The sequence below is a fragment of the Semicossyphus pulcher genome, unplaced genomic scaffold, assembly GCF_022749685.1.
Source record: "Semicossyphus pulcher isolate SPU_LCO1_2020_fin unplaced genomic scaffold, fSemPul1.0.p SCAF_11, whole genome shotgun sequence".
NCBI classification, from domain to species: Eukaryota; Metazoa; Chordata; class Actinopteri; order Labriformes; family Labridae; genus Semicossyphus; species Semicossyphus pulcher.
The window spans coordinates 27,455,999-27,468,651 of record NW_027211615.1 but is presented as its reverse complement, the minus strand read 5'-3'; the positions used below and the strand labels follow the sequence as shown (position 1 = coordinate 27,468,651).

The 12,653-nt window shown below is 41.2% G+C and overlaps 1 protein-coding gene across 1 annotated transcript; it reads left to right on the top strand.

Annotated features, from left to right (window-relative positions):
• The first annotated feature begins 4,320 nt into the window (after positions 1-4,320).
• Positions 4,321-9,523, top strand: LOC138585094 (uncharacterized). The gene is made up of 8 exons (XM_069657334.1): positions 4,321-4,394; positions 4,596-4,931; positions 5,122-5,214; positions 5,329-5,415; positions 5,501-5,529; positions 5,895-5,951; positions 6,503-6,571; positions 7,682-9,523. The coding sequence occupies exons 1-8, from the start codon at positions 4,334-4,336 to the stop codon at positions 7,820-7,822; spliced, it is 873 nt and encodes a 290-aa protein (XP_069513435.1). The 5' UTR covers positions 4,321-4,333; the 3' UTR covers positions 7,823-9,523.
• The last annotated feature ends 3,130 nt before the right edge of the window (positions 9,524-12,653 follow it).

Genomic DNA, 12,653 nt, shown 5'->3' with positions numbered 1-12,653 from the left:
AGCTTGAAATTTGCACAATACCCTCCTTTTAAGGTTATATACACTTTAATAAATTCAGCCGAGTGCAGTGAGCTTTGGTCCTACCTGGATAACCAAACACAAGTCTGACGTTTCAGCACCTGTGTTCCTGACAGAGCAGCAGTCACGCCGGGGACACACTGGACGAGGAAGCGCCGCGAAGCGCCGGGCAACGAAGATCGCTCGCGGCTCGCTCAAAAAATAGACCAGACGCCGAAACGATCGCTGCAGGGCGCGAGCCGGCCGCGGAGGTGTGCGCCGCGGAGGGTCTGTTGTGAACGACACAATCGGTCAACATGGGCGCCGAAAGGAAACCGAAACCAAACTGGGTGTCACAGTTCTGCTTTATTGCCCTGTCCCAGTAGTTTTCCACTCAACCCTTCCCCGCTCCACTCTGCCCGCCTGCCACGCCCACCTCGCCAACTCACTCAGTTCACCTGGGCACACAGCTGCTCCTGTCAGTAATCAATATACATGCCTCTCCTGCTCTCACACTCATTGCTAGATTGTCCTTTGCCGCACATGCAAGACTTTCCAGCACTCACACTCCTGATTCCCCATTGTCGACCCTGTTTGTCTCTGACCTACCAGCCCTGTCATACTCTCAGAAATCACCTCAGCCTTCTGTCCCTGACCAGTTCTGCCTTTGCGTTCCTCACTGCTGTATGAGTCTGTTTACCTGTGGATGACTGTGGCCTCAAGATTCATCCCGTGTCACCACACCTGTCCCTGCGTATGCCTCCTGTGTGATCCTACCTACCGGCTCCCCAAATCTCTGCCTGTCCCCGACTTACCTTCTGCCTGCTCCCGACTGGTTCGTCGGCTTATTTTGATCACTTACCTGGTTCTAGACCCGCTGCTTCTTTGACCACGCCTCCTGCTCGCTGCTCCAGAGTACTGTTGACTTACATGAACTGTTGTGATTGTGTGTGAGCCACCACTTCATCACACTCATCTATCTTCTTGTTTCGGCTAACCCAGCTCTCCCAATACAGAGACTCTGACGGCTTCAGCCTTTTATTGAACTGTTTAATTAACTGCCTTTTATTCCTTTACTTGCAGCATCTAAATAAAGTTATCTACATACGACCCCTGCCTTAAAGTGTGCATTTGGTTCCAGACCCCACCCGTTACAATAGGATACCCAATTTTGTCCTTAGTTTCCATGAAGGCCCCACACAAGCTGGGTGAGCTTGGTGTTCGCCATATGAGGAGAATTTCTCACGACGGACCCTGTACCCATGGATGCTCCTTTAAATGCTGCGCCCAATCAGAATCAGGTTTGTTGCCAAGTATAGGTTTAAAATGAACACAGAAGTAGAGTAAATAGAGCTAGTAAACAGTTGTACTCCTACTGCCAGGGAAGATAAAAATACACAATAAAGAATACAAAGATAAACAATATCATACAAAATACACTGCTCAAAAAAATATAGGGAACACATAAATCAAACATCAGACCTTGATGAACGTATAATTCAAGTGGAAAATCTTAACTGATGTACATTGTATAATTTGTTGAGAACAAGATGATGTAACAACGGTCGATGGAAACCAAAATCATCAGCCCACTGACGGTTGGATTCAAAATTACACCCAAAATCAGAGTAAAAAACTGAAATCACAGGCTGATCCAACTTGCGTGAATGTCATCATGGCAACTCATGATGTGACTCAGTAGTGTGTATGACCCCCACATGCTCGCATGCGCTCCCGACAACGTCTGGGCATGCTCCTGATGAGTCGGCGGATGGTGTCCTGGGGGATCTCCTCCTAGACCTGGATCAGGGCATCAATGAGCTCCTGGACAGTCTGTGGCGGTACTTGGCGGCCTCTGATGCACCGATACATGATGTCCCATAGGTGCTCAGTTGGATTTAGGTCAGGGGAACGAGAGGGCCAGTTAGTGGCATCAATGCCTTCGTCATCCAGGAACTGCCTACACACTCTGGCCACATGAGGCCGGGCATTGTCCTGCACCAGGAGGAACCCAGGGCTCACTGCACCACCATAAGGTCTCACAATTGCTTGGAGGATGTCATCCAGGTACCTAACAGCAGTCAGGGTACCATTGGCTATGACATGGAGGTCTGTGCGGCACCTCCAAGGAAATGCCTCCCCAGACCATCACTGACCCACCGCCAAACCGGTCATGCTGGATGATGTTACAGGCAGCATAACTTTAACACAGCCTCTCCAGACTCTTTCATGTCTGTCACATGTGCTCAGTGTGAACCTCCTCTCATCTGTGAAGGGAACGGGGCGCCAATGGCGGACCTGCCAATTCTGGTGTTCTCTGGCGAATGCTAATGGAGCTGCACGGTGCTGGGCTGTGAGCACAGGTCCCATTGGAGGACGTCAGGCCCTCATGCCACCCTCATGGAGTCTGTTTCTGACAGTTTGGTCAGAAACATGCAAGCCAGTAGCCTGCTGAGGTCATTTTGTAGGGCTCTGGCAGTGCTCCTCCTGTTCCTCCTCGCACAAAGTAGCAAATATCGGTCCTGCTGCTGGGTTGATGCCCTTCTATGGCCCTGTCCAGCTCTCCTTGTGTAACAACCGGTCTCCTGGTACCTCCTCCATGCTCTTCAGACTGTGCTGGGAGAAACAGTAAACCTTCTTGCGACCGCACGTATGGATGTGCCATCCTGGAGGAGCTGGACTACATGTGCAACCTGATTGGGCTGCAGGTACTGCCTCATGCTACCAGTAGTGACAAGGACATTAGCAAGAATCAGTCAGAAAGTATCAGGAGAGAGCAACTGTCTGTGGCCACCACATGCAAAACCATTCCCTTTTTGGGGTTGTCTTGCTTTTGCCTCTCCATTGCACCTGTTGTCTCTTTAATTTGCACCATAGCAGGTGATATTGATTCACAATCACTTGTGCTTCCTAAATGGACAGATTCATATATCCCTGAAGTTTAACTGACTTGGTGTTATAATGTGACGATTAAGTGTTCCCTTCATTTTTTTGAGCAGTGTATGTACAATAGGTATAATTGAAGAGCTGGACAGTGTATAAAGATGATCTTATCTTCAGTTGAAGCCCACCTATCCAGGTGAAGCCAATGTAAGCCCCACATGAAGGTGTTACTGGGAACTACGACCTGCCAAGAGAGAGAGCGAGAGAGTGCAACTGAAAACGGCAGAGAGGGAGAGAGACGGACACTCTGCTCCTCTGCGTTTCCTCACACATACAGAACTTCTTCAAAAGCTACCTGAGCCACCAGGTGAAGCACACACCTTTATTGTGTATTGGGGTTGATGCTTTTTACTAGACAAGTGTTTGGTCAGGGGGAGGATCTCCCTTCACTGTAGCAATACTACACTGTTGAAAAGAGGAGCAAAGTGTGTATTTAAGTCTGCAGCTTCTTACTGTTTATCAGAAGTTAAACACAGTTCAGTCAGGACGCTCATCAGTGATTTAACTGCTGCTACATGTTGTTAAAGTGACCCGAAACATTCAAAGGGTTAAAGTTGTTTTTAGCTCTGCTGATGTTACGTAGCCACATTCTCACAGAAACACTTCCTGTTCAGTTCTCAGAAACAACCAACAGACCTCAGACCACTAAAATATCATCTTCTCCCTGTTCTTTCACATGATGGACATCCAGAGTTACATTCTGCAGGACGAGGAGTTTGACTCGTCACTTGTTTGTTCATATTAGCCGTCAAACGTCACCATGAATCCTGTTTTCGAATGAAATCTATGTAATGGAAAAAAGTGCATTGCTGCAAACATCAATCTGAACTGACAATCTTCACACGTTCAACTTCCTCAGCCCTCTTCTTCTTCTTTGGTGGTTAAGGTGTTGTCACAAATGCACTGTGGGACTGGACACAGTGTGAACCTCAGACTCATTTTGAACATTAATATATAAAGTTTTCTTGTCCCTGCTTCAGATTGTCTCAGAAACATGAACACAAAATATGTGTTTGCTCTGTAATCAGTGACTTTGTCTTCTTTAAACGCTGATTACAGTTTCACACGATCGTCCTCAATCTGCTGCGAACTCTGACCTCTTTACTGATCAATGCTTCTCATCGTTCTGTTCAACAGCTCAGACTAACTGTCAGACACTGTGGATGAAAAAACAATTACATTAATCAAATGAAGAAGAAGAATTGTAACAGAGTTTTGGGCCGTTTGGACATCTATGATTCAGAGATATGCAAACATAAAAACAGACTAAAAGTCACTCTGAGGAAGTGACATCAGACTAACCACAGGAAGTGGATGCAGCCTCTCTCTAAAAGAGGAGTGCTGTATGAACTCAGACAGTTGCAGCGTGAGAACAGAAGAAGAAAGAATCACGATGTCTGAGTTCAAATGGATTCAAACTTCTTTATTTCTTTTCGCGCTGCTTCAGTTTCCAGGTAAGAACAGATTTATCTTCTTAATTAATGAAACACACAATGCAAATAATGACTTAATTTAACTGTTTACTAACTGTTTTTAAAATAGTAATTTGAGTCTCTTGGAAACTAAAGTGTGAGAAATGATTGTCACACAACAAACATAACAGACATTTGATCATTTCAGTTTGATTATTTTAATTTTCTCTCTTTTCTCAACAGCAGCAGCTGAAACAGAAACTCTGTTCCTCACTGTCAGAGCTGGAGGTGAAGTCACTTTGTCTTGTGAAAATGGGATAAAAGATCAAGAGAACTGTAGAAGTACAGCTTGGCTCTTCGGTGTTTCGGGAGGAAATGCAGCAGAAACATTGTTTGAACATGGAAAGATTAACAGAGACAGTGAAGCTAAAAAAGACAGACTGAGTGTTACAGCAAACTGTTCTCTGGTCATAAAGAAGGTCACAGAGGAGGATGCTGGTTCTTACACCTGCAGACACTTCAGCGAATCAGGAGAACAAATAGGAGAAGACACTGGTGTTCATCTGTCTGTTACAAGGCGTGAGTATTTACATCTTAATGTTTCAGCTCAGACTGTTTCACAATAATTATAATAACAGTGATGAAATTAATTCTTCTCTCATTGTCTCTGTCTCACTCTAAACACCCAAAACATTTTATGGATTTGAAGTTTGAATGTCTCACAACACGTTTGGTGCTGAACAGTTTGAGTTGTGTTCATTTGCTTTAGGTGAGGACACAAGACCAACAACTCCAAAAACAACAGCAATTCAAACAACAGTAACAAACACAACAGCGTCTCTAAACAGTGATTCTTCAAAAGGTGAAGACTCAACATTGTTATTTTATTTTCCTACCCTCTCTCTCTCTCTCTCTCTCTCTCTCTCTTTACCGCGGCTCATATTTAACGAGAAAGACATTTTAGTTTTCTTTCCAGGTTGGTTGTACGTCCTCGTGGCTGCCGTGGTTTTAGTGGCGCTCTTAATAATCGTTGTGAAAGTCATCAGATGGAAGAGAACTAAAGGTGAGAGCACAGGTGATACTTTTCAAGAAAGTTAAATAAAACTATCTTTGGAAGCTACAGTCGACCTTCTTTTGTGTCTTTTCAGGGAACGAAACCTCGGGGAATGACAGCGTTGTGAGTTTGAAAACTGCTTTAGTTTATTTACATTTAATTCTATCTAAGACACTGACTGTGTTGTGTTTAAAGTCAGACGCTGCAGCTGCAACGTTGAAGGAAATGCTTGTGAGGAAAAGAAATTAGGCGTCCAAAGCTCATTTTTGTGTTATTCATTCATTCATGTCACAAAACTAAACCTTATAGAGACATTGTTTGAGCTGGTTGTCCTTGAATGCATCACAAGTTAAATTCATTCACCAGCCTGAAGTCTCTTTTTACCTGACACATGCACAAATAAACCACTTTATGTTGCAGGTGTATTTATTTGGCCTCTGATACATTTGCATTGACTAAACTGTGACCACGCTGTGCTTTTTCTGCAGGGGCTGACCTCTGACCCTTCAGGGACTCGCTCTGCTGCGGGAACCAGCCAGGACACGGTGAGATCACAGAGTTACACTCCCTGCTCCTTGTGTTTGTTCTCTGGAAATCGACCGTCTTATATTTTTAATTCTTTCGATCTGTGCAGCGGTTTGTTTAATAAAACACACATCAGGACATGAACGGCTTTATCTCCTCTGCGCTCCTCGAAGATTTAAGACATAAATACATCTTTGGAGGGGTTATGTGCACTGTTTGAGTACCTCCTACATTCTGTCTTCAGCGTCTAATGAACAAACCTTTCTGAAGACACACAGAGGAAGTGATCCTTTCCATCACATCACCATGATTTACTTACTTGGTATTACCAAATAAGTGTATTTGGTATTTGGTAGTGTTTTTTACAAGCTAATAAAGTCACCGTATGCTAAAAATAATCTGTCCAGTCTTCAGAGTGTGAGAAGGGAAAAAGGGAAGTTAGTTGATGCAACTGGTCTCCAGCAAGGGGTAGGTCGGTGTCACACAGTGGGTTTTAAAAACTGAAGTCTGAGGTCACACAACCACAAACATTGCTTCACTCTGAGACCTAACAGGACATTACGTCTTCTAGGCTGATCGTGAAGATGGAGTCGCCTACGCCTCCATCAGATTCACCAAGGCGGGCAACAGCAAAGCGCGGGTAAGTTTCCTGATTGGTTACAGCGATGGTGGAAGTGAAGCTCAGGTTTACATATAAGGACTGGGTCTGTCAGTGTGTCAGGCGCTTTGTCCAGAGCAAAAATAGCTACCAACCAGAGTGGCTCATACGTAACAAAGAAACCTTCTTCCTCTGATTGGTACGTTTGCCATTCCACCTCTGTATTCTCCACACTTCGACATCATCGTTTACGTTTGGACTTAATTATCAACATTTACAACAACAATTCAACTTAATTCTTCTCCATATTCTCCATATTTCTACTTCCTTCTTGATATTAAATTTGCTGATCTAAAACTCGTCCATAAATGCTTACGTCATCAGGCTCCTCCTTCCTGTTTTACATTAAGTTTTATTGTAGGATATTTTGTATCCTGTATTGTTATATCTGTTTTATGGTTGAGTCTGTTTTGTCTCTTGTGCATTTGATGTTGATTCTATGTAATGTAAAGGCCCATCTGGGGACAGGCATTGCAAATTAGCCAAGGTAGTGTAGTGTGTGGCATCGGTTTAAATGGACTGTACTTATACAGCGCTTTTCTAGTCTTTGCGACCACTCAAAGCTGCTTTTACACTACATGTCACATTCACCCATTCACATTTATACACTGATGGCAGAGGCTGCTACGTAAAGTGCCCAACTGTCATTCAGATATCACATTCATACACGTTGGCTATGCCACCAGGGTTCAGTGTCTTGCCCAAGGACACTTCGACATGTAGCCTGCTGGGGATCGAACCTCCAACCTTCCGATTGAAAGACGAACGACTCTACCACTGAGCCACAGCCGCCCCGCTTCATATTTGTCCCTATACAAATAATTATTCTATAAAAATAAATTTTGACTTAATTCTCAATAATTAGAATTTATTCAACATTTTAAGTTTATTTTTCAACATTTCGACTTAATCCTCCACGTTTAAACTTATTGTCGACAATTTATCTGTTCTTGACATTTAACTTTATTCTCCATATTTTGACATCATTTTCAAACATTTTCGACATTTCAACCTTATCAACTTTTCAACTTTAGTCTCAACCATTTACTCGAACTATTTTGTGTCATTAAATGTTGTCATTTATATCTCCAGGTTGGTAAACCTGGTAGACATGCTGAAGACGAAGCAGTGACCTATGCCACCATGAAAGCTGCTCCTACTTCTTCTGCTGCTGCTGGACCCTCCGTTGACCCCAGCAGCCTCTACGCCACCATCAACAAAACAAACAAATAAGAGTCCACAGTTAAGTTACAGCTCATATAATGTTACAGTTATATTATATTGATAAGTGATACTCGTAGTTTTATTATGTAGAAGATATTTTCATGGTTTCTTTCAGAATGTTTGCTGTAAAATAGATGAGAACTTTACCAAGCCCAAAGATAATTATAGTGCTAACCCAACCCTCCTAAATTACAGTACAAACAAAAATTACTCAAATATAGGTGAAATAAAAAATATAAAGGGTATATGGGATTTAATGCAAAGAGACAGTGCCTAATAGAATAAACCACAGTGCCTCATAGAGCCATAATCTCCAGAAGGGGGCGTACAAGCATTACTAGCAGCACAATAACCCAGCATCATGTGGCTGCCACAAACTTTATATATGCTAAAAGATGCTGTGAGATATTTGAATGTGTAAGTGTTGAGTTGGATTCCTTCTAACAATCTGTTATGAAATAAATTAAAGCAAACAAAGAGGAAGCAAGACAACGATCATGTCGACTGTGTCACTTCTGAGAATCTGACATTTTTAGTGGTGTTACTTCCGTATGCCTGACGTGTGAATGATAAGAGGAGGAAAGAAATGTGAGAGCAGATGTGGTCTGTCAAAATAAAAGTGATTTAAAATTAAGATGAGACTTTGAGGAAGTGAGTTTTTAAAAATCAGAGGAAGTTGCTGAAACGTCTCGAAGGCCTGGAAGAATCAGAGACAGAGACGTGATGGTTGAACTTCATCAGATGAGAAAGTACCTGTAACTCGATTCAGAGGGGGATATTCTTACTCCATTTCTTTTATCCTTTATTTGTGATCAAGTTATTCTTGTCTGCACTCTAAAAAATAATACACTGGCTCAACTTAAAACAATTAAGGTAACAATTTGCATGGATCTTTTTAAGTACTGTCAACTCAGCCATTATTAAGTAAATCCCACGAGAATTAGTCTAGTACAACCAACATGACATTTCTTGTCCTCAACAAAGTTAAATAAGTTGAACCAACTGAATTCTGAATTAAAAAGTTTTTATGTTTTTAAGTAGTCAAATTATTCAATTTAAGTTATACCTACTGATTTATTTTGCCATTATTCTGCTCACAAAAGTTCACTTGTTAGCCCTTTTTTTGTGTACTAGAAACTTAATTTACCTAATAAATTACACATAGAAATTCCTGTTTTATGAGCAAACAGTTTATTAGAAAACTAGTATAAACAAATTTCCATCATTTTGAACAAAAAAAACATGGCCACTTCCAATAATAATTAGACAAAAAAAATTAACCACACCCAAATGAGTGTTAACCAAAATCGTGTACACAATCTTCAAAAACTTGTGAAGTTACAGATGCAGACTTTTACCAGGAGGTTGCCCTTGAACAATATAAAACAAGATTAACATATTGTAATTTTTTACTGGTTTTGGATTACTGATCCCCTGGACTGAATTCAGTGCTTCATTTCACAACAACAGAGTAGAAAATAAAATATATATGCATTGGTAAAGCACATCAAATTTCTTCATGTGTTCTGAGGAATGTCAAAGCATTTCTTCCAAGTAACTTGTAAATGCATATCTGATTCATATCAAAACAGAAAAATCTGAAATGTAATAATCATGTAATAAACACTCAACTATAAAACACTCAAACTGTATCGCATTTTCTGATTTGCTTCTGTTTAGTCTACCCCTTTTATTTCAGTAAGGGCAACTATTGACAACATCTCAACAGGACAATTCAGTTCGACTTCACAAAAGCAGCCTCAGAAATTACTGTTAAGTTCAACTAACACCCCTGTAAAACTGTCTGAAATACACTGAACATTTTCACATTCAAAATCTAATATGTGTACCTCATAAATTGCAAGCTTTTAACAGTACATCTGCTGTGTGTTGCAAAACAAAACTTTACAAACATGAACAGTGTAACATTACCTTTTGAAATTTAGGACAGTGAAATTGCTCACATGTTTTATAACAGCAGTTTATTTTTGAGAGACATTACTTTCGGACTGGCTTTCAGACCATCCAGCTCAAGGAATACCTTTTGAAAGACTTCAAAAGTGTTTTTCAGTTGTTTCGGGTAGCTGAGGTTGAGAGCATAGATTAGCCCCATTAGCAAGGCACATGCTCTGGGTACGTCCAGGTCTTCAAGGACTGCTGTTCCCTCAAGCACAATATTTGCACTGGCTGGATCAGATGTTGTGGCACCTCTGGTAATGACAATCTTCATCACTTCATCGGTATTATCTCCACCACCATCCTGGCATAAGTAGGCCAGAAAAAATGTTAGTATTTATAGGTCATAATATTTAAAAATGGCAGTAAAAGTTTTCAATTTACCTACCATCTGATCTTTAAAGAGATCTTCCTCCTTTTCTCTGAGATACACCACTAAGCCACGGATAGCCACCTCTCTCCTTCTTTCCACAGAATCATCCTGTGAATAAGAAAAATAAAAAAATGTTCAATTGAACCTTAATGAAGATGAGCTTTTGTAATAACATCACTAGGAAAGAGAGTGAAGGATGATGTTTCCAATGCCTGGCCTATACCAATTACCGATCTCAACTGTGTATGTTAAATTGATCATTTTAAAGATTGCAATCATGAAACAACAAAAGAAAAATCATTTCACAATTAATTTGTGCTCTGCTTCAGTATTTATAGTTCTGTTTTAATTGATGCTTTTTTTCTTGTCCACTTGGGAGCAAAGAACTAAGCCATAAACAACACCTGACCTGATATTTTTCCTTGTAAGTATTAGGACTGTGAACAGTTGCCTTTTAACACATAAAGGAGACGATCAGCAATGTAAGCAGTTATTTGAAATTCTATTTCTGACCACCTCTCTGGTGACACTGGAACCATTATAGCCCCACATATACTGTAAGATAAGATTTATTTGTACCTCAAGCAGCAGGTTCTTTATGCGCTGAATACTCATTTTTGCAGCTCCTCCTCTTGCAGACAGCAAGGACATTATTTTCGGGGTGTACTGGTCCAGTTTTGCCATGAATGTTGTCTCTAGATTGAGAGTTGTGATCCTTCTGAACTCTTGGTTTATCTGTGTGTAAAGACAAACAAAAAAAAAGGACAATTTGTTAATGCAGGAAATTTCCATCAACATAGCACATACTGCAAACCATTTTATGATCAAATATTTACCTGAGCTGCATCAAAAAGAGCAGGCCATCGGTCTTTGAAGTCGTTGACAGGTGGGGCTTGATGAACTACTTCCTGCCTGCGAATGGAGAATGTTCTTGCCATTTTTTCACTGATGATCTGCGAGTTGTTCCTCTTCTTTACGTCAGTAAGGAGCTCCAATCTTTCATTTTCCAAACTTTCTTCTGTTTCTCCTTGTGGGTGAGGGGGTAAATAGTTCACCTCTGCCTTTCTTGGCTTTTTGATATTTTTAGCAGCTGCTTTCTCATGTGCCCGCTTCTTTGCAACAGAGTTCACTTCAAGCTCAGGGCATCCAAGCCCTCGCAACTTAGATCTATAGTTGCCCATTTTATATTTTAGTCTCTGTTGCCATCCGTAGCACCCATTATATGATCCTGGTTCTTTTAAGCAAGAATGCTTCTGAATTAGTGCTTCAGCAACATCAGACAACTGGGCACTTGTTGGGTAGGCAACATACTGAAATATGCTTTCAGCTAGTTTCTCAAGGATGTCTGGAAGGATTGTGGTAAAGTTGAGTTGAGTCCCATCCTTCATGAAAGCTTCATTACCGGAGGCAAGCACAAGCTCTGTGTCATAGGCAAAGCGAGGTACTGGAAATTCAGATGGCCAACGCTGTGAGCGCTGAGTCCCATGTTCAGGTGATGAAAGAATTAGTGTATCCTGCGATTCTGAAGAGCAACTGCTGTTAGAAGGATGGTTGCATGTCTCTGAAGTACTGACCGAGGCTGCAGAGCTATGGCTGGGGGTCTCTGATGCACCTTCAATGGAACTGTCCACATCATTGAAGGCCAGAGTAATTGTGGGAGGTTCAGAAATGTTAACCACCTTAATTGTGTCCTTGTCACTGATGTCACTTGTTGATGTGAGAGTAAAATATTCCTCACCAAAATCAGCATCCTTAAAATGCAAAGTAAAGTTCCCATCAAGACCAAATGACTCTCTCACAATAGATTCAAGTTCACCTACAGTCCCCGGGATTCCATGAGGTAAATCCAGTTTGCGGATGTCATGGTCCTGAAGAATAATCCGAAGTTTGGCCTGATGAGACATTGGAACATCTGTAAGAGAAACCACATCAAATCAGTTTGAGCTATAGCATAAATCCAGTCACAATCCCCAAACATTCAGTATCAGCTGAGAATATTAATACAATTTTGCCAAGATATAAACCTGGAAGGTAGACTTTTCATCACCTTCAAAAATTAACTGGCTACAGAAAGGTACTATGCTGCTGATTACGTCAGCAAAACTAAGTGCTCATTTGTATATAAGCTTATATTTTGACTAAATGTTTGAGACATTATTTCTTTGGCAAATGACCGGAGTAAGGGCAGCAGTTTCTGAAAAAAGTAAAATACAAAGATTAGAAAATTCCTGTAACTTGAAAGAATAGAAAGTTTCCAAAAAAGCCAAAAGTATGGAATTTCACCATCTCTGAGTTACAGGGAGCTCATGTTTACAACTTTTACTCATACCATTTTTTTTGCATATGCATATTCGTGGAGTCATTTAGTGCATAATTTGTCTTGCAAAGAAAATCAGCATGGTCTGGGTTTGAAAAGGATTCCAGACCTCTGTTAAAACAAGACACTAGACTGGTAAAACATGCTTTCCTACTGGAAGCAATTGCACATCACTTGTACATTGATTCTTTACT

What these genes read in the sequence shown, in the direction of transcription:
- LOC138585094 (XM_069657334.1), top strand. Translation starts at nt 4,334, where the DNA reads ATGTCTGAGTTCAAATGGATTCAAACTTCTTTATTTCTTTTCGCGCTG. An exon ending in CGCGCTGCTTCAGTTTCCAG is followed by an intron (nt 4,395 to 4,595) that starts GTAAGAACAGAT and finishes TTTTCTCAACAG; the next exon opens with CAGCAGCTGAAACAGAAACT. An exon ending in CAGATGGAAGAGAACTAAAG is followed by an intron (nt 5,416 to 5,500) that starts GTGAGAGCACAG and finishes GTGTCTTTTCAG; the next exon opens with GGAACGAAACCTCGGGGAAT.